At 45.5% G+C, this 24,460-nt stretch overlaps 1 protein-coding gene across 1 annotated transcript in view; it reads left to right on the top strand.

Moving 5' to 3' along the window:
• Positions 1-24,460, top strand: part of PI4KA (phosphatidylinositol 4-kinase alpha) — a 96,799-nt gene that overhangs the window by 22,370 nt on the left and 49,969 nt on the right. Inside the window, exons 5-19 of the mRNA XM_036353508.1 lie at positions 1,246-1,318; positions 1,917-2,176; positions 2,710-2,776; positions 4,855-5,003; positions 6,639-6,704; positions 9,098-9,194; positions 10,772-10,963; positions 11,560-11,660; positions 12,275-12,404; positions 13,935-14,067; positions 15,024-15,119; positions 15,477-15,660; positions 17,444-17,547; positions 19,639-19,807; positions 22,462-22,512. Coding sequence (XP_036209401.1) covers positions 1,246-1,318; positions 1,917-2,176; positions 2,710-2,776; positions 4,855-5,003; positions 6,639-6,704; positions 9,098-9,194; positions 10,772-10,963; positions 11,560-11,660; positions 12,275-12,404; positions 13,935-14,067; positions 15,024-15,119; positions 15,477-15,660; positions 17,444-17,547; positions 19,639-19,807; positions 22,462-22,512 — 1,872 coding nt within the window. The remainder of the gene's footprint in view (positions 1-1,245; positions 1,319-1,916; positions 2,177-2,709; positions 2,777-4,854; positions 5,004-6,638; positions 6,705-9,097; positions 9,195-10,771; positions 10,964-11,559; positions 11,661-12,274; positions 12,405-13,934; positions 14,068-15,023; positions 15,120-15,476; positions 15,661-17,443; positions 17,548-19,638; positions 19,808-22,461; positions 22,513-24,460) is intronic.

The raw sequence follows: 24,460 nt of genomic DNA on the forward strand, positions 1-24,460 counted from the left end.
TTATTAAAAAGTTAACAGGCTATAAGTAAGGGCTTTTTTATAAATAACATCAAAATAGGGAGGTTAACACTGAAGACAAGGGCATCATTTTAATATATGAAATGGATAAAATATTTACTTTCAAGTCTTCATAGGTAGCATCATTTAATATTAGCAAAATGTAAGAAATTTGACTTGATTATGAACAAGTCATATCAGACCCACTTCATTCTTTTCTTTTCCTGGTTTTCTAAGACTGGTACTAGTAGAAGGAAATGAAGTGGATATAGTCTAGTTGGTCTTTATCAAGGCAATGGAAAAGTCCTCTCCTGATATCCTGGAAAATGTGTTGAGCATCAAAACAATTAATAAGGAGCTGTCCAAAGGACTACCCCAAATGGTGACTGGTGAGGTGCCAGCTCAGTAGGAGCTTCCAGTAGCCTGCCCCCTACTGTTGAAGTAAAATGAGCCAGGTCCATGAATGAAGATCGGGAAGCAAGTTGGCCTCATTTGTAAAAAACATAATTTGAGGCATTAACAAACAACCAGCATGATGAACTCAGGTTTATACCATGAGGTTTATAGGGATCAGTGACAGGCAAAAAATACCAGCTATGCAAATAGAGGTGGCATAGCTTGGGAGCAGCATGTGTGGAAAAGATTTAATTATTTTATATATCTGTGAGCTCATGGAGCCAGCAGTGTAAAGCAGCTGCCAGAAAGCTAATGACACATACATGAAAGTCCAGAATCTGTGTTGAGTTTGGTGATTACTCAGTGAGTCACAGCATCCCTGGAATATTAATGAATTTTATACTGAGCACTACAATTCAAGACAGTTTCTGATACAGTGGACTACAGTAAAATCAGAAGCCTACAATTAGCATCGGAAAGGACTTGTGATCATAAGGAATGAATGGAAAGAATTAGAGGTATTTAGCCATGAGAAGGGATTCAGGGGTCTATCATCCGCTTGCAGAATATGGAGGAAGGAGCGGCCCCAATAGCTGGTGGGTGCAAGCCAGTCCCAGGAGGACAACATTGGCCCAGTGTTAGGAAAAACTCTGGACCAGCCCAGGGAGGGAGGGTTTCTGTTCCTGGAAGGTCAGCTGATTGGCCCCTCAATAGAGCTTTCATGTGTGGAGTTATGTATCAGATATGAGGTTGAACAAGATAATGTCTGAAGCTCCTTCTAATTCTGAACTAATGTTGTAACATGTTTCTGATTTGGCTTATAAGTTTTCTCTGTTTTCTTGGCTATTACAGATCCTAGAGGCACTTTTGCAGGTTTTGCATGTCCTTTTGGGAATGTGCCAGGCTTTGGAGATTCAAGAAAAAGGTATAATTATAGATCCAAGGCTTTTTAAAAATGGTTTTGTGGTTATTTTTTTCCTCAAGTCTTTTTTTCTGTTCTTTACTACCCTATATACGTCATGGATTAAAAACCTTCCTATATTGTTTTTGTTGTGTGTTAGCTAAGAGGTCACATGTCAGTCACGCGGACAGCTATGTCACCTGAAAATTTTTGAGTGACCTTGGACAAGTCACCTCATCCTTCTGGGCCTATGTTTCTTATCTATAACATGTCTGACTTCCAAAGGTCATTTTTCCACTAGAGTAAAGCTAACAGTATGATCCTGGGAGCGATAAATACATTGTTTAAGTACAGTAAAGCTGCCTGATAACATGACTTACATTTACAAATGATTTGGATGTGTCATGAATAGACCAAGACCTCCCAAAGAAGCCAGTTGTATGTGACGCAGACATAGTCTGAAGTTACTGTTCATGCCAGATTAAAATTTCATCGGTCAGCCTTTGGGGTTGACCCTGTTGCGGTGGCTTATCCTGACTCTTGTGAGTCGTTAGTGGGTGGGTTGTGAGATGTGAGTCAGTGTTACAAGTTGGTATAAGAACATTCTTACTTTGTCTTCTAGAATACCTCTGCAAATATGCAATCCCATGCCTGATTGGAATCTCACGAGCATTTGGGCGTTACAGCAACACAGAAGAGTCGCTCCTCTCAAAACTCTTTCCCAAAATCCCTCCTCATTCCCTCCGAGTCCCGGAGGAGCTGGAAGGCGTTCGGAGGCGTTCCTTCAATGACTTCCGCTCCATCCTCCCCAGCAATTTGCTGACCGTGTGTCAGGAGGGCACTTTGAAGAGGAAGACCAGCAGCGTGTCCAGCATCTCTCAGGTGCGGCTGCCCTCCTGGACGAGAGCAGAGGAGAGAGGGCTTGTGAATTGCTCACATGGGGGAAAGGCCCACTTGAGTGTAGCTTGAGAAAACTTAGAAAACAAAATCTTCTCACTAGAATTCTCTTTAATATAAAAGGTTTCTTTGTCCTCTTTACAATTTATAAGTGATTTCATCTCCTCATCATGAAGTATTTGCTTCTTAGCAAGTGTGTGCCAAAATCTATTCCTGGTGGGAGACAGTTGGTGCCCTTAAGAAGTATCTAATTGACTCACGGAGAAAAGATGGACACGAAACTCAAGACTAATTCAGCTTAGTCATCAGATATAAAATGTTTGTCTAAACAGGAAGAATGTAATGATTTGGTATATAGTAGAGAGCACTGTAGGTAGGGCAGGTATCATGGAGGAGGTGATCCCTGAACCACAACTTGAAGTCTAGCTACTATTGAGCTGGCAGAGAGAACCTTGTCTAAGACAAATCTGAGGTTTGACTGGCCTTTTCTGATCTGTAAATATGGTTGTGTGTTTCAGGTCAGCCCTGAACGGGGGATGCCCCCTCCCAGCTCCCCTGGAGGATCCGCCTTTCACTACTTTGAAGGTGGGCTTCACAACCTCATACTGACCTAGCACTTGGATAACAGGTTCATAGTGACTACGGTGATGCCAGGGATGGTAACACTAATGCTCTGCTGTCATGCATCTAGAATAGCGTTGGGGAACCTTTTTTCTGCCAAGGCCATTTGGATATTTATAATATCATTTGTGGGGCATAAAAAATTATCAACTTAAAAATTAACTTGCTATATTTGATCAAACATTTAATTCAACACTAATGCCTTGGCAGGGCCAGATCAAATGATTTCACAGGCTTTAAAACAGCCCATGGGCCTGTTCAAGAGTGTCACACATTTACTTATTTATTTATTTTAATGTTTTTTATTGATTTCAGAGAGAGGGATAGAAACATCAATGATGAGAGAGAATCATTGATCGGCTGCCTCCTGCACACCCCTCCTGGGGATCGAGCCTGCAACCTGGGCATGTGCCCTTGACCGGAATCGAACCTGGGACCCTTCAGTCCGCAGGCTGACGCTCTATCCACTGAGCCAAACCAGCGAGGGTGCCATTCCCTGTTTTAATGAGCATTTATTATGTTGGCCTCCAGCATCTCCGCTCCTTTCAGTATTATTGCCCACCACATCCCCTTTGTTTTAAGTCGCTGGTTTGCTTTCTTGGGACCCATCCACCTTTAATTAGGTCAGCAGTGTCACCAGCATCATAGAACTGTACTCCAGCTTTTACACAATGGGAGTAAACTCAGTTCCTTGCTTTTTCCATGCTCCAGTGCTCAAAAAAAGTCATAAAATTTATTCGGTTCTTTTTTTTTTTTTTTTAAATTTATTTTATTGATTTTTTACAGAGAGGAAAGGAGAGAGATAGAGAGTTAGAAACATCGATGAGAGAGAAACATCGATCAGCTGCCTCCTGCACATCTCCTACTGGGGATGTGCCCGCAACCCAGGTACATGCCCCTGACCGGAATCGAACCTGGGACCCTTCAGTCCGCAGGCCGACGCTCCATCCACTGAGCCAAACCGGCCTCGGCTATTCGGTTCTTTATAGATTGATATCATACGTCTAATATGAAAGTATCACAAGCTTATTTATTTTTCAGTCATAGTCTTCTATCATTGTTTTTAAATAATGGATTTTCAAATGATTATATGCTTTTGGGCTTATTATTAATATGTTTTGGACGATTGACTGTTTTTGTTCTGATTTTGAAATTTCTAGTAATTCGCATTTTAGTTCTAATTTTGGCAGTAAATCTTTGGAGCCCTGTGGTCCTCCACATCTCTCAACCTTTAAAAAGGTGTAATTCTTTTTCTTCTTCCCATATGTTGTTATATTGTCTATGTTGAAAATATTAGGCCATGATTATATCTGAGCCTTTGACATGAAACACCCCAGTGCGAGACATCACTCCCCAAGGACTTGTAATGTAGCCTTTACTTCTTTTTTTTTTTTTCTTTTTCTAAAAGAGCCTCTTTCTTTTTCTTTTTAAAAATATTTTTCATTTGCCCTAACTGGTTTGGCTCAGTGGATAGAGTGTCAGCCTGCAGACTCAAGGGTCCCAGGTTCGATTCCAGTCAAGGGCATGTACCTTGGTTGCGGGCACATCCCCAGTAGGGAGTGTGCAGGAGGCAGCTGATTGATGTTTCTCTCTCATCAATGTTTCTAACTCTCTATCCCTCTCCCTTCCTCTCAGTAAAAAATCAATAAAATATATTAAAAAAATATTTTTAATTTTATTTATTTATTTTTAATATATTTTTATCGATTTCAGAGAGCGGGAGAGAGATAGAAACATCAATGATGAGAGAGACTCATTGATCGGCTGCCTCCTGCACACCCCCTATTAGGGATTGTGCCCACAACCCAGGCGTGTGCCTTTGGCTGGAATCAAACCTGGGACCTTTCAATGCACAGGCGGATGCTCCATCCACTGAGCCAAACCGGCTAGGGCCAGCCTTTACTTCTTAATTAAAAAACAAGGAATTGGAGTAAAAACAAAAGCAGAGTCTATGTCTTAGTTGGTTATTGAGGGAATCAGCTTAAGGAAGTATCCCGGTCACATGTTACTGTGACTGACTATCTGTTTTTCTTTTCCATCAGTTTCTTACTTACCCGATGGGAGTGCCCTGGATCCTGATTACTACTTCTCCACCATCAGTTCCAGCTTCTCAGTTTCTCCTCTTTTCAATGGCGTCACATATAAGGAGTTCAGTGTTCCACTAGAAATGCTTCGGGAACTCTTAAACTTGGTAAGCAGAACACTGTGGATAAACAGGCCATGGCTCTATCGGTCAGTAAAATTGCCAGTGGTGTAAGACTAGGAGTTTTTCAGTATTTCAAATGAACAACTTGGTAGTCATAATTTTCAGATGAAAGAAAGAAGGAAAGTAACATTCATGGCACAATTGTGCAGTCTGTTTTCATTTAATAACCATTTTGGGGAGGCACCATGCTCCCCATTTTAGAGGTAAGGAAATCAGTGTCAAATAAATCAAGGATCTGTAGACCAAGGGCAGGGTCAAAGCTCAGCTCAGGGTATCTGTCTATCCCAGGGGTGCTCTATTCAGATCAATACAAAACCTAATTTTCCAATTTGGATACCTTTGGATAGCCTTTGAGGTGATACTAGAGAAGGCATTGGTGCCATTGACTTGAGTCCTGAAATGGACCTTGATGTGAGGTTGTTACGATTGAGCTGGGATTCTTCAAGACATTCTAAGGGACAGTGGAGAAGACATCATCAGAGACAAACTCTAACAATGAGAATGAGAATGACACCTCCGAAAGCTTGAAGCATGCACTGGAGAGAGCATCCCTCTCCTCCTGTGCGAGGATGAATAGAAAGAAATCCCTCAGAGAAAGGCTTTATTTAGGCAGAAGGTGTAAGAAGACATCAAAGCATAGGCAATAATTAGTGAGGGTAGAGCCATAACCAATTACTAATAGCCTAGGACAGCGGTCGCCAACCTTTCGGACCTCACAGACCACCATTGGTCCACGGACCACCGGTTGGTGATCGCTGGCCTAGGATATTTTCGAAGTTACTGTCCGGAGGAGGAAATACTCCCCCTAAACGCCTCATTGTCAGTGTCTCAGACAGAACAGTCACCTGGGTGGCCCGTGGCTTTCTCAGTTAATCTCAGAAATCCCATTTCAAGGCTGAATGTTTCAGATCCTTTTTTAAAAAGGGGGAATTATTTTTTCTACTATATTTTAACTTTTAAAGGTTAGGCTTTCTTCTAGGCAATTTTTTATTCAGTCTCCTGTCATGTTGTATATCATTATACATTCTAAAAGGCTTTCTTGTACTACAGTTGGGGGCCGGGTGGGGGGGAACTGCAGTTCCATCAGGTGATCCCACGTTGACAGGATCGTCCGTTCCTGTACTACATGCTGGTATAGAGAATGGGTAGAAATAATGACTTCTATTAGAAATTTAAAATGTGTGCTGCGGTTTGGGCAGCTTCGAAGAGTCCAGGCGAAGAGGGAGGAGCTGTCAGCACCAGAGGATTGACTGTGAAGGTGCTCTTGACACCTGGGAGGGGATGTGGACGAAGTGTCAGTGATGCCTGGAGTCTGAACACTTTCGCATCCTGGAAGTGGAAGTCTAATGTCAGCAAATTTAAGAGAGTTGGTACCTTTTCTGTTTTTATGTCATTCCAATCTAGGTGAGAAAAGTTCCAAGTGAAGGGAGAATTAAGGGCATTTTGTGAATGTAGTTCAATATTTTTCACATATTGTGGCCTACTCTTCTAGCACATTCTTCACCACATGGGCCTGTTAGGTGTTTTTGTGCGTCAGCATTTGTTCTTTAGTGAAAGGAGCTGTCATTCCTGTCTATCACTGTTCTTCAGGTGCCTCATGAGGTCTTGTTTTACTGATAGGTGAAGAAGATCGTTGAGGAGCCTGTTCTCAAGTCCTTGGATGCAGTTGCAGCCAGCGTGCTAGAGGTACGTCCCTTCCGAGGGCATCACTGAGACCGCCTGCTGGGAGCCTCTGCGTGGAGAGAGCTGGGAGGGTTTGTGTGGGGGCACTGAGTTTTCAGCCTACCCTCCCAGTCCCAATAATGACTACACCTGCCACTTGAAAGCTTGCTCTGTGGTGGGGTCTTTTAAATATGTCATTGCACATGCCGCTGAGCAGTGATCAGGGTCTCTATTTCACACTTGAAAGATAGAGGTTTAAGGGACTAAATACTGTGCCTTGTCACATAGTCACCGTGGGAGCTGGGAATGCACTGGTCCTCTGATGCTCTATTTTCCTTGCTCCTTTGGTGCTTTCAAAGCTGCTTCTCTGGGCTCAGTACACATGCCTCACACACTTTTAGGCATGTACAAGCCCTGGCTTTTATGTGTGAGGGGTGTGTACCTAGGGAACTTTTGTCTTTAATGTATTTGAAACCAATGCCTACAGCATTATTTACAAAATTACTAAGTTTTGTGTTGGGAGGTCTCAAAACCTCAGGGAACATTTGGGTCAGTCCTCTTGAGTGTGGGATCCAGAGCGGTTGCCATTTGCCAGCCCGATGCTTGCTGTGGCATGTGCTGGACCCAGAGTCCTGGTGTTCTTTCTCTCACCTGATATTGAGACACAGTGCCTGGTACCACTGGGGCTCAGCTCTGGAGGAGCGGGAGCCCCCAGGGACCTTCCTCTGTTGCAGTGTGTCTTCTGCCTGAGGTGCTCCCAGCAAGCTGTCTGCCGGTGTTAGATGTATGTGCCAGGTGTGGTTTGCTTTGGGTCAGTTCTTGGCTGAAAAGCACAGTTCTTGTAACACTCTAGGTTGCAGTCCTTCCTGCTTTATCTTTAACGTTTTTGCAGGTGTGTCCTGCCTGTTGGCCTGAGCTTTACTCTCACTGTTTGCCATCTCAGAGGCCTCTTCTTTCCCTTGTCCGTGTCTGGTCACGTGTGACCCAGGGCAGATCAGGAGAACCCGGGCCAGCAGCTGGGCTGGGCAGTCAGAACTCCTGGCCACTGGTTGGCCTGCATGCCATCCATAATGAAAAGTGTCAGTCTGGATCCTGAAGGGAAAGCTAGAGCTCAATGGGGATCCCTTTTAGGGATTATGTTATGAGTAGAGGGAAGGCTGGGAATATGGGACTCTGGGACCCTCCCCATTGAACCAGAGCAGTTCTGGTATTTTGTTTTGTAATTTGGACGTTAGTATAAATGTCCATTTAAAAAATTAGTTTTGTTGCTTTAAAAAAGAGTGAAACCATGACCTGTATTGCTGAATATAATACTCATTACCAGTAATCACTAGCACTTATTGCATGCTTATGTGCCAGACACGGGGATAGGATTTCACTCACTCACTCATTGAATTCCACAGCAATCCCTCATTTACATGTGGGGAAACTGAGGCTTTCGGGGTTAAGGAACTTTGGTTACATAGCTAGTGAGCAGTGGAGCTAGGCTGCGTTTTCTGGGCTCCCTTCCTCTGTTCCTTGCTTGCAGTGACTTCTTCCCAGCTCCACAGTCAGACCCCTGGATCACCTTAATCAGCACATCTCATCTCTTCATCTCTGTCCCATGGGGACGTTGTGAGGACTGTGTGAGGTGAAGTCTGTAAAGCAGTTAGCCAGTGCCCACTGATGGCTCCTGTTATCAGTACCCCCTTGAAATATGGCATCACTCTTGTCCTTCATGCAGTTCTCATGCCTTCTACAAGACTCTTGTACCCTCCATAGCCTCACACCACGGGCCCAGTCCCTCCAACCCAACCTCTGGCCCGATGCTGATTTGCTTTCTCTTCCTCCTCATTCCCCTCACCTATATTTGCAGAGCACTTTTGCATGTGTCAAGAACATTGCCTTTCATTAGAATAGTATCTATTCATCGCAGTAGACCTTGTGTGAATTTTTCCCCTGGAAGAAAAATAATGCTATATTTTAGATTAGATTGCTAAAAAGTAATTTAAAATGAGTTTTAATTACAAAACGTTAAGCTGAGTCTGAAGGTTCCCTAGCTGCAGTGTTTGTTGCCCGAGTGGTGGGCAGGGTTGAATCCCATGGTCTGATGGTCCTTTGGCTGTCTCTCCCCTCCTCCACTCGCTGTGTCCCCCTGATTTCAAAAACGGTGAGCTTTCAGCAAGAGGAGGTGAAGGGTCAGGGGGCTGCTCCCCTGCTGGCATCTTTGGACTATGTGAGCCTCCTGTTTTCCTCTGCCTCATGCTTAAGAGGGTGAAGAGAGTAATTAAAGTGCTCCATGAATCATGGTAAACGGTTATTCCATTTACAATGCGAAGTCACGTGTGTAAGGATGACTTCACTGGGTCTCCCCACAAAGGTGGAGGCCCTGAGGAGGGTTTCTGTGCTGTGGTCACGTGCCTCTGCCTTTCCCGCAGGCCAACCCCAGCGCTGATCTCTACTACACCACGTTCAGTGACCCCCTCTATGTGGCCATGTTCAAGATGCTGCGTGACACTCTGTACTACATGAAAGGTGAGGACGTTGCACACCTTCACGTGTGTGAATTCAGTGAGACTGGGTTCAGGGCCACTGCCTCAGGTTTGTGCTTCCTTTCTGCTGGGGGCACTTAAAAACACAGGCAAGACATGGTCATGTCATAGAAATGTTGGAGAAAAAGCAACTAAGAAAAAAATATAATGTCCAGAATCCTGTGCCCCTAGTGCTGTCAATGATGGTTTTTTTGATGGGTTTATCTCCTCAGATGTTTTTCTGAAATGGACATGTTGTATTGTCCAGATCATACAACAGTTTAACATGTCCACTTTAGACATTTAAAAAAGTGTGACAAAAAAGAAAATGAGGTACTCAAAATCTTATAAGTCAGAGATAATATGTATTTTTTTTAATCCTCACCTGAGGATGTGTTTTTATTGAATTTTGAGAGAGGAAAGGAGAAAGAGAAACATTGATGTGAGAGAGAAATACCGATCGATTGCCTCCCAGAAGAACCCTGACTTGCTACCTAGGTATATTCCCTGACTGGGAATGGAACTCACAACCTTTTGGTGTATGGACGATGCTCCAACCAACTGAGCCACCTAGCCAGGGCAGAGATAATATCTGAATAGTGTAGCACACACACGTTTAGCATTTTATTCCAGTCTTTTTTTTGTTGTTCATTTTAAAAACATTTTTCCTATGCTATTTTCTTAAATTATTGAACATTCTTCATAAACATAAGTTTTGATGACAATTTAATATTCTGTTATGTAGATGTACCATAATCTAGTTAATCCATTTTCCTAATTTGATTCCAAGGGCTCTTGGGAGGTGGAGGCTGAATCTGGTTGTGACCACAAAAAGGGTTGGTTAGGTCTACAAAGGAGTGTGGCAGGGACTACCCGGCTTAGCCTGACCCCCAGGAACCCTGTGGCCTCCCTTCCCACCTGAGCTGTGTGTTGCCTCGACTGGTCTGACTTGTGTCCACTTTGATTCTCCTAAGTTTTCCAGGCCCCAAGGATGAGAGTTTGAAAACCTGCAAATTCTGAACACTCTGAAGATTTAGCCCTGCAGGCAGGGAATTCTCTTTTTTAGGCTACGGCCAGTTTTTGTCCTTATCTAATAACTGACAGCCTTTCAAAAAATTACTCTTCACTTGTACAATCATTATGTCAGACGCCTTAAAAGTGTACAGTGATCTATGTCAATTATATCTCAGTAAAACTGGAAGAAACGGTAATATAAAATAGATACATAAATCACTAAAGTGTTTCCTGATGTTAACTATATCAGTTCTATTGTGATAAATCTTGGTGTTTCATATATTCAGGTTTTAGTATATTGATTGCTTGAAACAAAGCATGGCTCTCACTTCACTGGGAAAAAATGATCATTTGCTCTGAGTGCCAGGTGGCACGTGTGTGGAGGGCAGCTGTGCACTGCCTATCCAAGGTCTTCCCAGAGGACATTCTTGGAACCATAGCAGCAGCAGCAAACATGTTCTTCTTGGTTTTTTGTTAGAGAGGAAAAGACTGTAGAAGTTCACAGCTGCTGCCTGAATTTGGGTGCAGTTTTGTTTCCAGCTGCAATGCCCACTCTCTTTCCTACAGACCTCCCGACCACCTTTGTGAAGGAGATCCATGATTTTGTGCTGGAGCAGTTCAACACCAGCCAGGGGGAGCTTCAGAAGATTCTGCACGATGCAGACCGGATCCACAGTGAGCTGAGCCCCCTCAAGCTCCGCTGCCAGGCAAACGCCGCCTGTGTGGACCTCATGGTGTGGGCCGTGAAGGATGAGCAGGGTGAGCATCAGCTCCTGCCATGCCCTGGACATCTAGTGTCCGGACCTGGGAGGATGGTGCTGGCCAAGGCCACAGGGCCTGGGTTCTCTCCACACTCGTTGCTGGTTCTTGAGGCTTTTGTGTGAGAAGTGGGAACTTAGTGCCTTGTGAAGAGCGGCAGATGTTTGCCAGAGGCCTCATGAAGGATGTCTCCTGACGGCTGCGGTGCCAGCTCTCTTCTGCTGAGACTCGTAACCTGTTGCAAACCCCAGTGACTCCCCGTCTGCCATTGTCTGGGAGCATTCAGCAGATTGCGGATGGCTGCCGTTCACAAACCACTGTGGGGACAGAGGGACGAGGGAGCTCAGGGCCAGCAGAGAAGAGAAAGCAGTCACACCATGCAGGGTGGCATTTTCACAACAGCAGAAAAGAAGCAGAGATACGCTTTCAGTTAACCTGCTGCTTAACACTTTCTGGCGTAACCTCTCAGTATTAATAAACCCTGCAAAAAAGTGTGTCTCTGGGGTTTAGTGAAATTATATGATTAATCGTTGACTGAGTATTTTGTAAATTTTGGCCCTTTGCTAATTGTGCTCTCCCCTGGTTTTTGAATTTAGGTGCAGAAAGTCTTTGCATCAAGTTGTCTGAGAAGCTACAGTCCAAGACGTCCAGCAAAGTCATCATTGCTCATTTGCCCTTGCTTATCTGCTGTCTGCAGGTCAGTCTCCCAGACACTGGAGATGCTGAGAGCCCATCAATAGGGCCTTGTTGTGCCATTCAGGCTGTGGTTGGCACACTAGCCAGAGTCTGAGCTGTTGTCTTTAGGAACTTGAACTAGAGCCTGTGTGACACAGTTCACCACTGAGTGGGGGCTGCTGCCGACAGGGTGCTGGGATTTCTGTGGGGGTCCAGGAGCGGCTGGGTTGTTGGGGAGCTGCCCTGTGTCTGCCAGCCAGACCATTCTCAAGCAGACAGTTGAAGGGTTGCAATGTTGCCAGAGGGCCTCGTGAGAGGACGTCTCCTAACATTTGCAGTGCCAGCTCTGTTCTGCTGAGACTCTTAACCTGTTGCAAACCCCAGTGACTCATGTCTGCCGTTGTTTAGAAATCATGTTTTAGACCCTTTCTCTCCTTATTTGCTTCAAAAAGAAATGGACAAACTTTAACAATATATCTCCCTCCTAGATGGAGGAGATGCAAGACCATCTCCCTTTCCTGTCTTGTGCCCTGTGGTTGGGTGACCTCTTGGGAGCTTTGACCTTGGAAGTTTCTGCTCAAACTTGGGTATTTCAAGGGTGGACATGTCCGTGTAACAGGTCATGGTGTGTTGCAGGGTCTGGGACGCCTGTGTGAAAGGTTCCCGGTGGTGGTGCACTCGGTGACGCCGTCTCTGCGGGACTTCCTGGTCGTTCCGTCCCCGGTGCTGGTGAAGCTCTATAAGTATCACAGTCAGTACCACACAGGTAACAGGATGGCTGCACCTGAGGCCGTGTCTCCAGCCCCCAACCCCCGTGTGCACTTGCACCAAGAAAAGGACCATGTGACTGTGTGAGCCCAGCACAGTTCTGTGACTGAGAGCTTGTGCTGGCCTGTGCAGTCTTCCTGTACGTGGGCTCATTCCTCCTCCTCCCTTTTCTTATGGCTTTCTCTACAGAACCCCTCAGGGCTCCAGGCCTTTGTCTCCACTGCCTTCCCTGCCATGAGCACCTGCCATCCCTGTAGGCCCCTCTCTGGTCCCACTTTTTTTTTGGCCCCTTCTCTCATCAAGGTTGTCTGAAGTGCGAGTTCTTCATGTCCAGACATTGAGCCAGTAACTGTCTGTACACAATTCATCTAGTTCCCTTGCCCCAAGGGAATGTATTATGTTTCTACAGATGAGGTCATAGGCCCATAGCCCCAAAATCCAAGAACCTGAAAGACTCACCCAGCCCAGAACAAAGAGGGGTCCCTCTGTCTCTAAGGCCCCTTCAACTCACCCTTGCCCCTACCCTTATCAGCTTGTGCACGTTAGCTAGATAACCCTCTGGGTGGATGCCTAAGGGTGCTCATCAGGCCTTTTGAACCATTATTTTTTTAAAATATATTTTTACTGATTTCAGAGAGGAAGGGAGAGGGAGAGAGATCATTGATTGGGTGCCTCCTGCACACCCCCTACTGGGATCAAGCCCACAACCCGGGCATGTGCCCTGACTGGGAATGGAACTGTGACCTCCTGGTTCATAGGTCAATGCTTAACCAATGAGCCACACTGGCCAAACTGAACCATTTCTTAAGTTACTGTTTTATGTATTTATCACTTTGCAACCTAAGTGTTCTTCCTTTTGATTTTTAAAAAATTTTAAAAATATATTTTTTTGTTTATTTCAGAGAGGAAGGGGAGGGAGATAGAAACATTAATGATGAGAGAGGCCCTAACTGGTTTGGCTCAGTGGATAGAGCGTCGGCCTGCGGCCTGAAAGGTCCCAGGTTCGATTCTGGTCAAGGGCGTGTACCTTGGTTGTGGGCACATCCCCAGTAGGTGGTGTGCAGGAGGCAGCTGATCAATGTTTCTCTCTTATTGATGTTTCTAACTCTCCCTCTCCCTTTTTCTCTGTAAAAATTCAATAAAATATATTAAAAAAAATGATGAGAGAGAATCATTGATCCGCTGCCTCCTGCACACCCCTTCCTGGGGATCAAGCCCGAAACCCAAGCATGTGCCCTTGATCAGAATCGAACCCAGGACCCTTCAGTCCACAGGCCAACACTGTATCCACTGAGCCAAACCAAGTAGGGCAGTGTTCTTCCTATTTTGACTTAAACATGTTTATTTCTACCTTCCTGTTCTTAGATACTTTTGTTTCTGAAATGTTTGCTTGAATCACTTTAGAGTGATTGCTATTATAAGTTAAAATAATTAGCATATTATTTGGTTTTGAATTACAGACACGGGTGGGGGTGGGTGTGGAACGTGATGGGCTTAACCAGGTACTTACTTGAATTTTTACATTCAGTTGCTGGCAACGATATAAAAATCAGTGTAACCAACGAGCATTCCGAGTCGACCCTAAATGTCATGCCAGGAAAGAAGAACCAGCCCTCCATGTACGAGCAGCTCCGGGACATTGCCATCGACAACATCTGCAGGTAGGAGGCTGGGCCAGAGGGACAGGTGACCAGGGAGGAAGAAAAGGCTGTTCCAAGCAAAATAAACTCATAAAATAAGAAATGTTTATAATTTTGTAAAGGTATCTAATATTTTTTTATATATTTTCAAATATATTTTTATTGATTTCAGAGAGGAAGAGAGAGAGAGAGCTATATGTAGAAAGATCAGTGATGAGAGAGAACCACTGATTGGCTGCCTCCTGCATCCCCACACTGGGAGTCGAACCCACAACCCGGGTATATGCCCTAACTGGAAATTGAATCATGACCTCCTGGTTCCTAGGTCAGTGCTCAACCACTGAGCCACCCTGGCTGGGCAATTTAATTTTAATATTCCCTCAGCCATCTTGGGACCATGTGTCTTTTTTTTTTTTAATCTCATCTGAGAATATGTTTTTATTGATTTTTAGTGGGGAAGAGAGAGAGACAGAGACAGAGACAGAGACATTGATGTGAGAAACACTGATTGGTTGCCTCCCATATGCAACCTGATCACAACCCGGCCAGAGTTGAATCTGCAACCTGGGTACATGCCCTGACCGGGATTCGAATCCTTGACCTTTTGGTGTATGGGATAACACTTCAACCAACTGAGCCACACCAGCTAGGCAGGACCATCTGTCTTTTGAATCAGTTACAATGACTTGTGAAGGAACAGTACAGGAATTAAGGTGAATATGACATTGTGAAGGAAACTTGTTCTGGGCAAAATAATGAAGGTACTGTTTCTGACAGATATTTTTATAAAGTGGGCAAAATCTGCAGCAGTTCTTTGAATTCATTCTGTATAATGACTTTCATTCAGATTTCTGGGGGAATTGTTCAGAGCAATTCTTTAAACTTTGTAAACCTGAGAAAGGAAAAGTTAAAACAAAACACAACGTTTATCTGATGGTTGTGATGTCTAATGCTGTGGGGGTTTCCTTGCTATTCAGGTGCCTGAAAGCTGGCTTGACGGTGGATGCAGTGATTGTGGAGGCCTTCCTGGCCAGCCTCTCCAACCGGCTCTACATCTCTCAGGAGAGTGACAAGTACGTCCCATCTCAGAGGGCTGCCAGTTATTCTCTTGGGGCACAAAGGGGTAGCTGGCATTGTGCACTTCTGTGCTTCTTTCTTGCACAACACGGATTGTGCATTTTGTTCCATAATTTCAGAAGAAACCCACCTTGGTATGTCTGGGAGTAGAGAAACATCTGTGTCTTCCCACCTGGTACCCAGGACTTTGTGTTTCTGCTGGTGGTTAAGGATCCCAGGCTATCACTTTCAGATGAATGCTTCATCTGAAAGATAGTGATGATGCTGACATCCACATCCAGCTTCCAGGTTTGATTTCACTGTTGTGTGCCAGAGGACTGTTTCCAAGGCGCTTCTGTCCTTCCCTCCCATAGGGACGCTCACTTGATTCCCGACCACACCATTCGAGCCTTGGGACACATCGCAGTGGCCCTGAGGGACACCCCAAAGGTTATGGAGCCAATTCTGCAGATCCTGCAACAGAAATTCTGCCAGCCCCCCTCCCCCCTTGATGTGCTTATCATCGATCAGCTGGGCTGCCTGGTTATCACCGGAAATGTAAGGAAGGCCCCAACCACCCACTAACCCTGAGCAAGCTTCATTAACTCCTTTGACTATCAGGAATGTAAAAAATACAGATTAAATTTACCCTACAGATCAGGTAAATGCTCACAACTGTCTTAACTCTGAATAGTGAGGGGTTTTTTAAAAAAGAAGAGAATAGCCCTAGCCAGTTTGGCTCAGTGGATAGAGTGTTGGCCTGTGGACTGAAGGGTCCCAGGTTTGATTCCGTCAAGGGCATGTACCTCGGTTACAGGCTCCTGCCAGGCTCAGGCCCTGGTCCAGGCATGTGCAGGAGGCAACCAATCGATGTGTTTCTCTCACATTGACATTTCCTCTGTCCTTCCCTCTCTCTTCCACTCTCTCTAAAAATCAATGGAAAAATATCCTTGGGTGAGGATAAAAAAAATCTATATATATAAAAGGCTAATATACTAAGTGTCTGACTGTGTGACCGGTCGCTATGACATGCACTGACTACCAGGGGGGCAGATGCTCAACGCAGGAGCTGCTGTGGTGCGCACTGGCCATTTATAGAGAAACGGCACCGCAGACCTGGTGCTCACAAAGTAATACTCGGTTTCCCCCAAGTGAGACACAGGCCCTGCCACCACCCCAGAGTGGCAGCCCACCAAATCGCAGCCGATGCTTCCGAGACCCCATGGCCCAAAATGCAGCCCACAGCCCAGCCCAGCCGGAAACAGTGGCTGTGGGCGCCAGGTAATGATGTCACGTAGCAACACCTAGCTTCCTCTCCCTAGAAACAACTAGCCTCCTGCCGTTTCTTCAGCCCAGGAACACAACTTACTTTATAGCCAGGTGCAAACATTTCACACTTTAACAAAATGTCTGTGAAGCATTTTCCCGTGCCTCATCTCATTTGTTCCTCACAGAAGTCCTGGAGTAAGTAGTTAGGAGACTCGGTGGAATCCTTTTCTTTTCATTAGCCGGAAAATGGCGACGGCGATTTAGAAAGCTTAGAAACTTGACCCGACTGAAAATAAGTAAGAAATGGTGGACCTTGAAAATGACTTCAGGTTTTCTCACTGCGCAGAATACAGTCAAACACTGCTGCAGTTAAATGTTTTACCCTTTGTTCTCCCTGCGTGATCTACAATAATAATCTACTTCTTGTTGATATTCACTGTTGTGTTGCTGACAATTACCTGAAAGAGAAGTTTGAGTGCTTCAGTGGGCTGGAAAAAGTTTAGCTAAATCAGAAAGCAGGTCTAATTAAGTAAGTTTATTCTATATATACATAAAAGACTAAGTTGACTCGCACATGTGCGATACATATAAAGCTCTTGCTGGTGCCAATCACATGCATGTGTTTCGATCTGTCATTGTCGATCATGAATTTGGTTGGCACTTCTATTATAGAGAAAGGGCAAATAGCGATATTAAAATATTTCTTCTAATTAATTGTGCACGAATTCATGCACCAGGTCTTTAATAATAATAATAATAATAACAACAACAAATAAATAATAATAAAAAAGAAGAGACCAGTGTAATGGTTTCATAAATGCTGGGGGAAACAAGTTTAGATTAATTCCTGTTGATGTTAATTACAGGATTTAAATTAAAGCTGTTTCCTTTTTAGCTTTAATTTGAAGTTTGCTGAAAGTTTTGGGAATGGGTGCTCTGGATGGTCTTAGGGCCTTATGTTCCATGATTCAGGAGCTTTCCCTCTGAATGACAATGAAGGGGCCTTTTCTGTGTTCCAAGGAGCGGCTTTCAGGGAGTAGTCATGACAATTGTGTCCCTTGCTCTCTTCCAGCAATACATTTATCAGGAAGTGTGGAATCTCTTCCAGCAGATCAGCGTGAAGGCCAGTTCTGTCGTGTACTCGGCCACTAAAGATTACAAGGACCATGGCTATAGGTAATTCTTCAGACTTCTTTGTTGCTTTAGATCATGACAGTACTTAACTCCTTTTAAAAATGTGAGATTTGGAGATTTGTCCTTTAAATAACCTTTTTTTCTTACTGAAGAAAATATGCTACAGATCAGTGCATACACAAGGTGAGAAATGAGAACCCCATATGTCCACCGCCTGGAGCTGAGTGAGCTCAGTGCTCATTGCCTTCCCCCACTCCAGGCAGCTCAAATTGCCCGCCCGGGGGACCTGTTTTTCTTTAATGTAGTAACACATCAGCCGTGCCAGGAACATTCCTCTGCATGTCGTCTTCAATGGCTGTGTAGTTCTGCCTCATATAGCAGCACTGATTTGTCTAACCAGTCCCTAGCGTGGATATTCGATAGTTTTCCGGTTTTCCTGCTGGTAAACGCTGCATTGAATGCCATAATAGCTACATATCTGTGAGCATCTCTGATGCTTTACTCACGATAGATTCATAGAGGTAGAATTTGCAAAGTCTGGCCAGTTTTCCCTGGAAGACTGAGAAATGTTTCTTTGCCCAATGCCCTTACTGGGAATGTCTTAAGGATGGAAGCATGCTTTTCCATGTTTGGAGGATCTCACAGAAGTTTTTCAGATCAAGGGAAGAGAGGGGAAGAAGGAAGTTAAGTCAGGAAGGCAGAAGGTTGGGGCAGAGAGGAAGAGAGATTGCCCCTTTGTTGGCATTTCTGTTCTTCCATCCAACTCAGTGGGCAGGAGTGTGGCTAGTGCCTCAGTTTCCTCATTCATGAAATGCCCCCAGTTTTGTGGGTAGTTGAGATTGTATATGTGAAAGCTCTCAGTAAATGCCAGCTCTTGGCATTATTCTTTGCGTTCTCACTGCCACCATCACAAGCCCAGGCTACTAGAACAGCCTGTGGAGTGGGTTGGGGAGGCGGCCAGCTCACCTCCCCTTCCTTCTACTAGTAAGTCTATCCGTCCTGATCTCTGCAATGAGACTGACTCACAGACCAAAACACCTCTTTCCCACATTGTCTCCTCGCTCTGAGAGGGACTCCTGTACCCCCTTGCTCCTCGAACCTTCCCCAGCCTGTCTTTGCTCTGTTTTCCTCTGACTCTCACATCTGTCTTGCTGCTCTTGGCCCTTCTGTGTTCCCACGCCTTCCAGCTTTTCAACTTCTGGCTCAAGTTTCCTCTCTTCCATAAAGCCTTTTCTGATATTGCCACCAAAAGAGATTTGTTCTCTTCCTCACCAGTGGAAGCACTTACTGCCATTCGTTGTCCTCATCTATTAGGAACTTGCATATTAGTGATGTGGGTGCCTTAATATGGCTGCTGTTTCCTCTGAGATTATGGGGGCCAGACGGTGTGCTCAGTGCTTCATATAGAGTGTTTAATTCCTCCTGCACTCTGGGAGGAGGGAATTATCCTTGTTTTACTCAGGAAGATACTGAGCCCAAAGATGTTAGCTACTCACCTAGAGTCACACAGCATAGAAATGGCAGGGTCTGGCTGCCCCCAGTGCCACAGAAGCCTGGCAAGCCTCCCTGGCTCACAGCATCTGGTTGAGGGGGCATGTCGGCTTTGTGTCTGGAGTTATGTGGGCTGGCATGTGTGATCCTGTGGCAGGTTGTCCCAGGACCACTAGCACTTCCTAAGTATCTGATGTGAGCCAATACTAACATCAGCCCCAGGGCGGAGGCAGTTTTGGGAAGAAGCTGATCATCAGACAAAAGTTTTAGGGGTGATAGTGATGAATTAAGGCTCTCTATATGAGGGGGAAAAGAGGATTGTCCAGGAAATACCTGGAAGTACTTTCATTTTTAATTATGTAGTAGGCCCTCGTCACTCAGAGGGAATTGTTCTGAGACCTTCCCAAGTCCCCAGCAGGCGGATTCCTGGAACTTAAAGAGTCCCCCGAGACCCTGAATGCATGTCAGGAGAGAGGTCACAGTCATTTCTGCAGCACCTGACTTCCCGTCAGAGGCCATTGTTCACGAAGTGGGTGTGTGCATCTCCTCTGGAGGGCTTCTTTCTTCACAGGCACCAGGCTGAGGTGGCGGGGGCGGGGGTCCCTGCCTGGTGGTGGCTGTCATTTCTCTCCCCCTCCCCAGGCACTGCTCCCTGGCGGTAATCAACGCCCTGGCTAACATCGCGGCCAACATCCAGGACGAGCACCTCGTGGATGAGCTACTCATGAACCTGCTGGAGCTGTTTGTGCAGCTGGGGCTGGAGGGAAAGCGTGCCAGCGAGAGGGCCAGCGAGAAGGGGCCCGCCCTGAAGGTAGGGAGGAGGGTGGCCATCGTGTCGCCCTGCTGTCCTGCTGAAGATGGAATCTTCAGGCTCCATCTTGGTTGAAATAATGCTGCTTTCTGTGTTAAAAGACTTAAACACAGCCGAAACCGGTTTGGCTCAGTGGATAGAGCGTCGGCCTGTGGACTGAAAGGTCCCAGGTTCGATTCCGGTCAAGGGCATGTACCTGGGTTGCAGGCACATTCCCAGTAGGAGGTGTGCAGGAGGCAGCTGATCGATGTTTCTCTCTCATCGATGTTTCTAACTCTCTATCTCTCTCCCTTCCTCTCTGTAAAAAATCAATAAAATATATATATATATATATATATAAAAAAAAAGACTTAAACACAGCTGATGTAGTACAAGAACAAAGGGAGCGAGGTTCTTTCTCTGAGGTGCTGGCAGGGGTCAGGGAAGAGGGTGGCTTCCTTGTTGGACAGCATCCAGCTCATGGCTGCTGTGTCCCCCAGTCCAGGGTTATAGGATGACTTATCACCCCAACCCCACCTCCCCTCTTTCACATCTGGTAAAGTGCAAGAAGCCAGGGGGCAGAGGCTGTCATCAGAACACAGTGACAGTATGAGAAGGGCCAGATTTGGCCCAATCGCAGGTTGTCCAAGGGAGACATGTCTATGGGGACAGTCAAAATGTCAGCTCTCCAACCCCCAAAGAGACAGAATGGAGAGGTTGAGGCAGGTTAAGCCTCTTACCCCATCACCTCTCTCTCCTTTGACAGGTCATGTGGATGCCAATCCCTCTACCCCTTCTTCCTCCTTTGTCTCCTCTTACGTCCTCTTCCCTCCTTCCTCTTCTCTAGACAGTTACCGTTCAGCTACTATGTGCCTAGGGCAGAGGTCAGCCCACTTTTCCTGTAAAATGCCAGATTGTACATGTTTTCGGTTTTGTGGGCCATATGGTCTCTGTTGAAACTACTCAGCTCTGCCATAGTAGCATCACAGCAGCCATCGCCAGTCAGTAAACGAACAGCGGTGCTCCCATAGAACTTATTTCCAAGAACAGCTGGTGGGTCAGATTTGGCCACAGTCCAGTTTCCCACCCCTTGTTCTGGGTACCCGGGTTATGGAAGTAAATAGACAAGGTGCCTGCTCCTGTGGGCTTAGTGGGAGGAGATGGTGAAAACAAAACGGGCAGCATGGTGAGGATGGAGAAGGTCTCTCTGATGACATGACAGCTAGGTTGGAAACTGAATGAGAAGGAGCCCTTCATGTGAAAATCGTGGCTGAGAGGGAAAAAAGTAATCCTAAGACCCCTCACTCTAATTCAGCCTTGCTCTGCGAGGCTCCTGCCAGTGATCTGAGTGGTTGATTTCTCAAGTCTCCCGGGATGGTGCACAGCTAGGCCCATCCTGATGCATAGCAGACAGGGCATCCACCATGTCCAGCGAGGCCTTTGGCGTCAGGTTGAGGGCTACTCTAATGAGGCAGAGAAGCTCAGCAATGAGAGCAAAGGCTGTAACCTGCCTGAGGGGTGTGTCAGGAGCCATCTTCCTTCTCTTCCTAGGGAATCGGACCTCAGTGCCAGCAAGGACACCCCCTGGGGCCTGTGGGCTGCTCCCCTCTGCCTGCCCTCATGGGCTGGGGTGGGTGTTGTACTTAGGGCAATGTAGGGATCCCCAGGTGCCAGGCTGTGAATTCTCTTCTTTGCAAATAGTTCCTATTTACTGGTCATGCAGTGTGAATAGGCAAGAGTTTATTGAGCTACTGCTACAGTTGATTTGTGTGAAGCATTTGAAAGAGTGCCTCACATTCATATTTTTGTAAATACAGAAAATAAACCAAATGTGGTTGGGCATGTGCTTCCAGAACTTTAGCTAATGAATATGTACCATAGTTTAGCCACATTTATGTGTGTGGTCAGGGACCTTCCCTTTTATTTATTTATTTTTTAAATTGATTTCAGAGAGGAAGGAAGAGGGAGAGAGAATCATTGATCTGCTGCCTCCTGCAAGCCCCCAACTGGGGATCGAGCCCACAACCTGGGCATGTGCCTTTGACCGGAATTGAACCTGGGACCTTTCAGTTTGCAGGCCGATGCTCTATCCACTGAGCCAAACCGGCTAGGGCTATTTAGTTATTTTTAAGTAACCCCTAAATTTTTCCTAACTTGGAAAGAATGTTTACTATATGTTTACTATAGAAAAGATATAGAAATCTATAAATAATAAAGCAAAAAGTACCTATAATTCCTCTACTCAGATATAATCATTGTTAACATTTTGACAGACTTCCTGCTAGATTTGTTATACTAATATATTTATTTTACATAACTAAGTTACTGCTTATTCATAGTATACTCTTATATCCTGATTTTTTTTTGCACTTAACATTTTTGGGACACTTTCCAAAGTAATTAAATATTTTTCAGGAAGTTGTCTTTTTCATAGCTGTTGGGTGTTTAATTATGCAGAGGTGCCATGATTTATGTAATCATTCTACTGTTTGACATCTAAGTTGTTTCGCTATTAAAATTATGCTGGATGAGCATTTTTATACATCTCTCTCTCTCTGTGTATACCTCCCATCACTTCTTTTAGATTAAAGAATTCCAGCTTTACACAACACTGTGTCTTTTCATTTATTTAATAAAGACATGCTTATCATTGACTTATTTCTGTTCTTTTCTAGGCTTCGAGCAGCGCAGGGAACTTAGGTGTACTCATTCCTGTAATAGCTGTGGTAAGTATTCATTTTAATTGAGTGGCTTCAAACTCTAGATACTGTGCTCATGTTTTGAGTGTTGCACGGTGACACACAGCAAATTCCTTTAGAAAAATGCTATTTTGAGGTGCCAGTGATTCCGTAGATGTGACTTGACCACTACCATAGGTACGTGCCAGAGTGGTCACACCCTTACTCCCTTTCTCTAAGCCTCACTCGACCATCCTCAGCAGGTTGACCAGAGAAGCCACTTCCATTCTCTCTTGCATGGCTCCTAGGTCCACGGTCTGACTCTGGGTTTCTCCTATATCTCACATCCTGCTGTGGTGCCTCTAATACAGGCAGGCACCTGCTTCCAACTCCTCCCCCGCTCCTTCCTGCAAAAGGAGGCCTTAGGCTGCTGGTTGGTGCTCAGCCTTGTTGCTGCAGCTCTCGGCTCTCGGTGTCCCCTGGAGGGCATTGTTGGCACAGTGGGCCCAGCACACTTTGGGGCACAGCTACACCCACCATTGTGGTGGGCAGTCGAGGTACAGGCCCTCTCCCCTGCCATAGCACTGTCTGGTAGAGAGCCCCTGTCCCATCTTTTCCTGTCTCAACGAGCAGACACTTCGTCTCAAATGATCTGTATAAAAGTAATTTTTCCCTTTTTCATTCATTCCCAACTACCAGTCCTAAGTCAGGCACGTATTCTAGTATGTTAACCCACTTTCTCGTTACACCCTTGCTTCTACCTTCTACTTTCTTCCCACCTCAACCCACCCCTAGTAGTTTGAGTCTTGAGCACTTACATGTGCATCCCTTCCTTGACCTCTGAGCTGCCATAGTGACTCGGGCATAGAGGTCAGGCAGGCAGGAGACCTCTCCTGATCTCTGCACAGCACTTTCTGTACTTACTACCATCTGCACATTCATCATTCTGAATCTGGAGACCTTTAGGAGGTAATTTTAGTGGCCAAGATGGATGAAAAATAGTAACTGACTGGATATTATTCTTCATTCTTAAGATGACACATTGCATTTTGTGGAACATTCTGCTTCCAGCCCACCTTCCTTCTGCCTGTCCTTTTCTCTCCTGTCCCTCCCTCCAGTAAGTGGATGATTCAGGAGGGGAAGCAGAGTCACTTGTTCCCCTGCCACGTCTGTCAGGACAGCCTCCTCATTCTCGGTGTGCTTGAGGAGCCCAGGGGTTTGGGCCTGTCCGCGATGACTTCTCACGTTCCTTTGGGATCCTTACTGCCTTCATACCTGCGAGCAGGTATTCTCCCAGAGCCCTTTGGGATTTCAGGATTTCTGGAACTCTTTCTGCGATGGTATTTTCCATCAACACCCTCATTGGTTAATTTTTTTAAAACAAATTTTTTCACTTTATAGTTAATATTGGCTAGTAGCACAATTGTGTTTTGGAAGTGTCATTGCACATGGGCCCTTCGTTTGACCTGGAGGGAGAGTATAAAGTCCATGGCGCTCTGTTGGCCTGTTGGAGGGGAGAAGATGGATATCACACAGCCAAGGTCAAAGGAAGGGGGGCCTATCCACAGAAGAGCAGGTTTTGGCAGACAGGGAGCATGCTTGAGGTGAGACTCGCATTGATGTGCGCCAGAATTCTATGACCCATATGCCTGGGAAGTTTTAAACATGTTTAGCATATCAGAAATCTAGAGGAGGCACTTAGCACTTTGGGGAAGCGATAACTGGTGAGGTTGGTTTTAGAGTCATAGGGCCATGGTTGAACCTCTGGTCCTGTATGTGGGATCCTGAGTGAGCATCGCAGCCTCTCCACTAAAAGATGACCCCCTGAAGTCCTGGCCGGGTCAGGATAGGCACAGGTGTTAGCAATGACAGGCTAGAATATACTTAAAATACGCGTTTCCTCTGCTGCAGTGACCTTTTACGTGAATAGAATCAGTATTGTAGTTTAACACGTTAAGCGCCATGTTAGTCACCGGTGACTGACTGTACTTTCCGT

The sequence above is a fragment of the Myotis myotis genome, unplaced genomic scaffold (genome assembly GCF_014108235.1).
Source record: "Myotis myotis isolate mMyoMyo1 unplaced genomic scaffold, mMyoMyo1.p scaffold_m19_p_20, whole genome shotgun sequence".
Classification (NCBI taxonomy): domain Eukaryota; kingdom Metazoa; phylum Chordata; class Mammalia; order Chiroptera; family Vespertilionidae; genus Myotis; species Myotis myotis.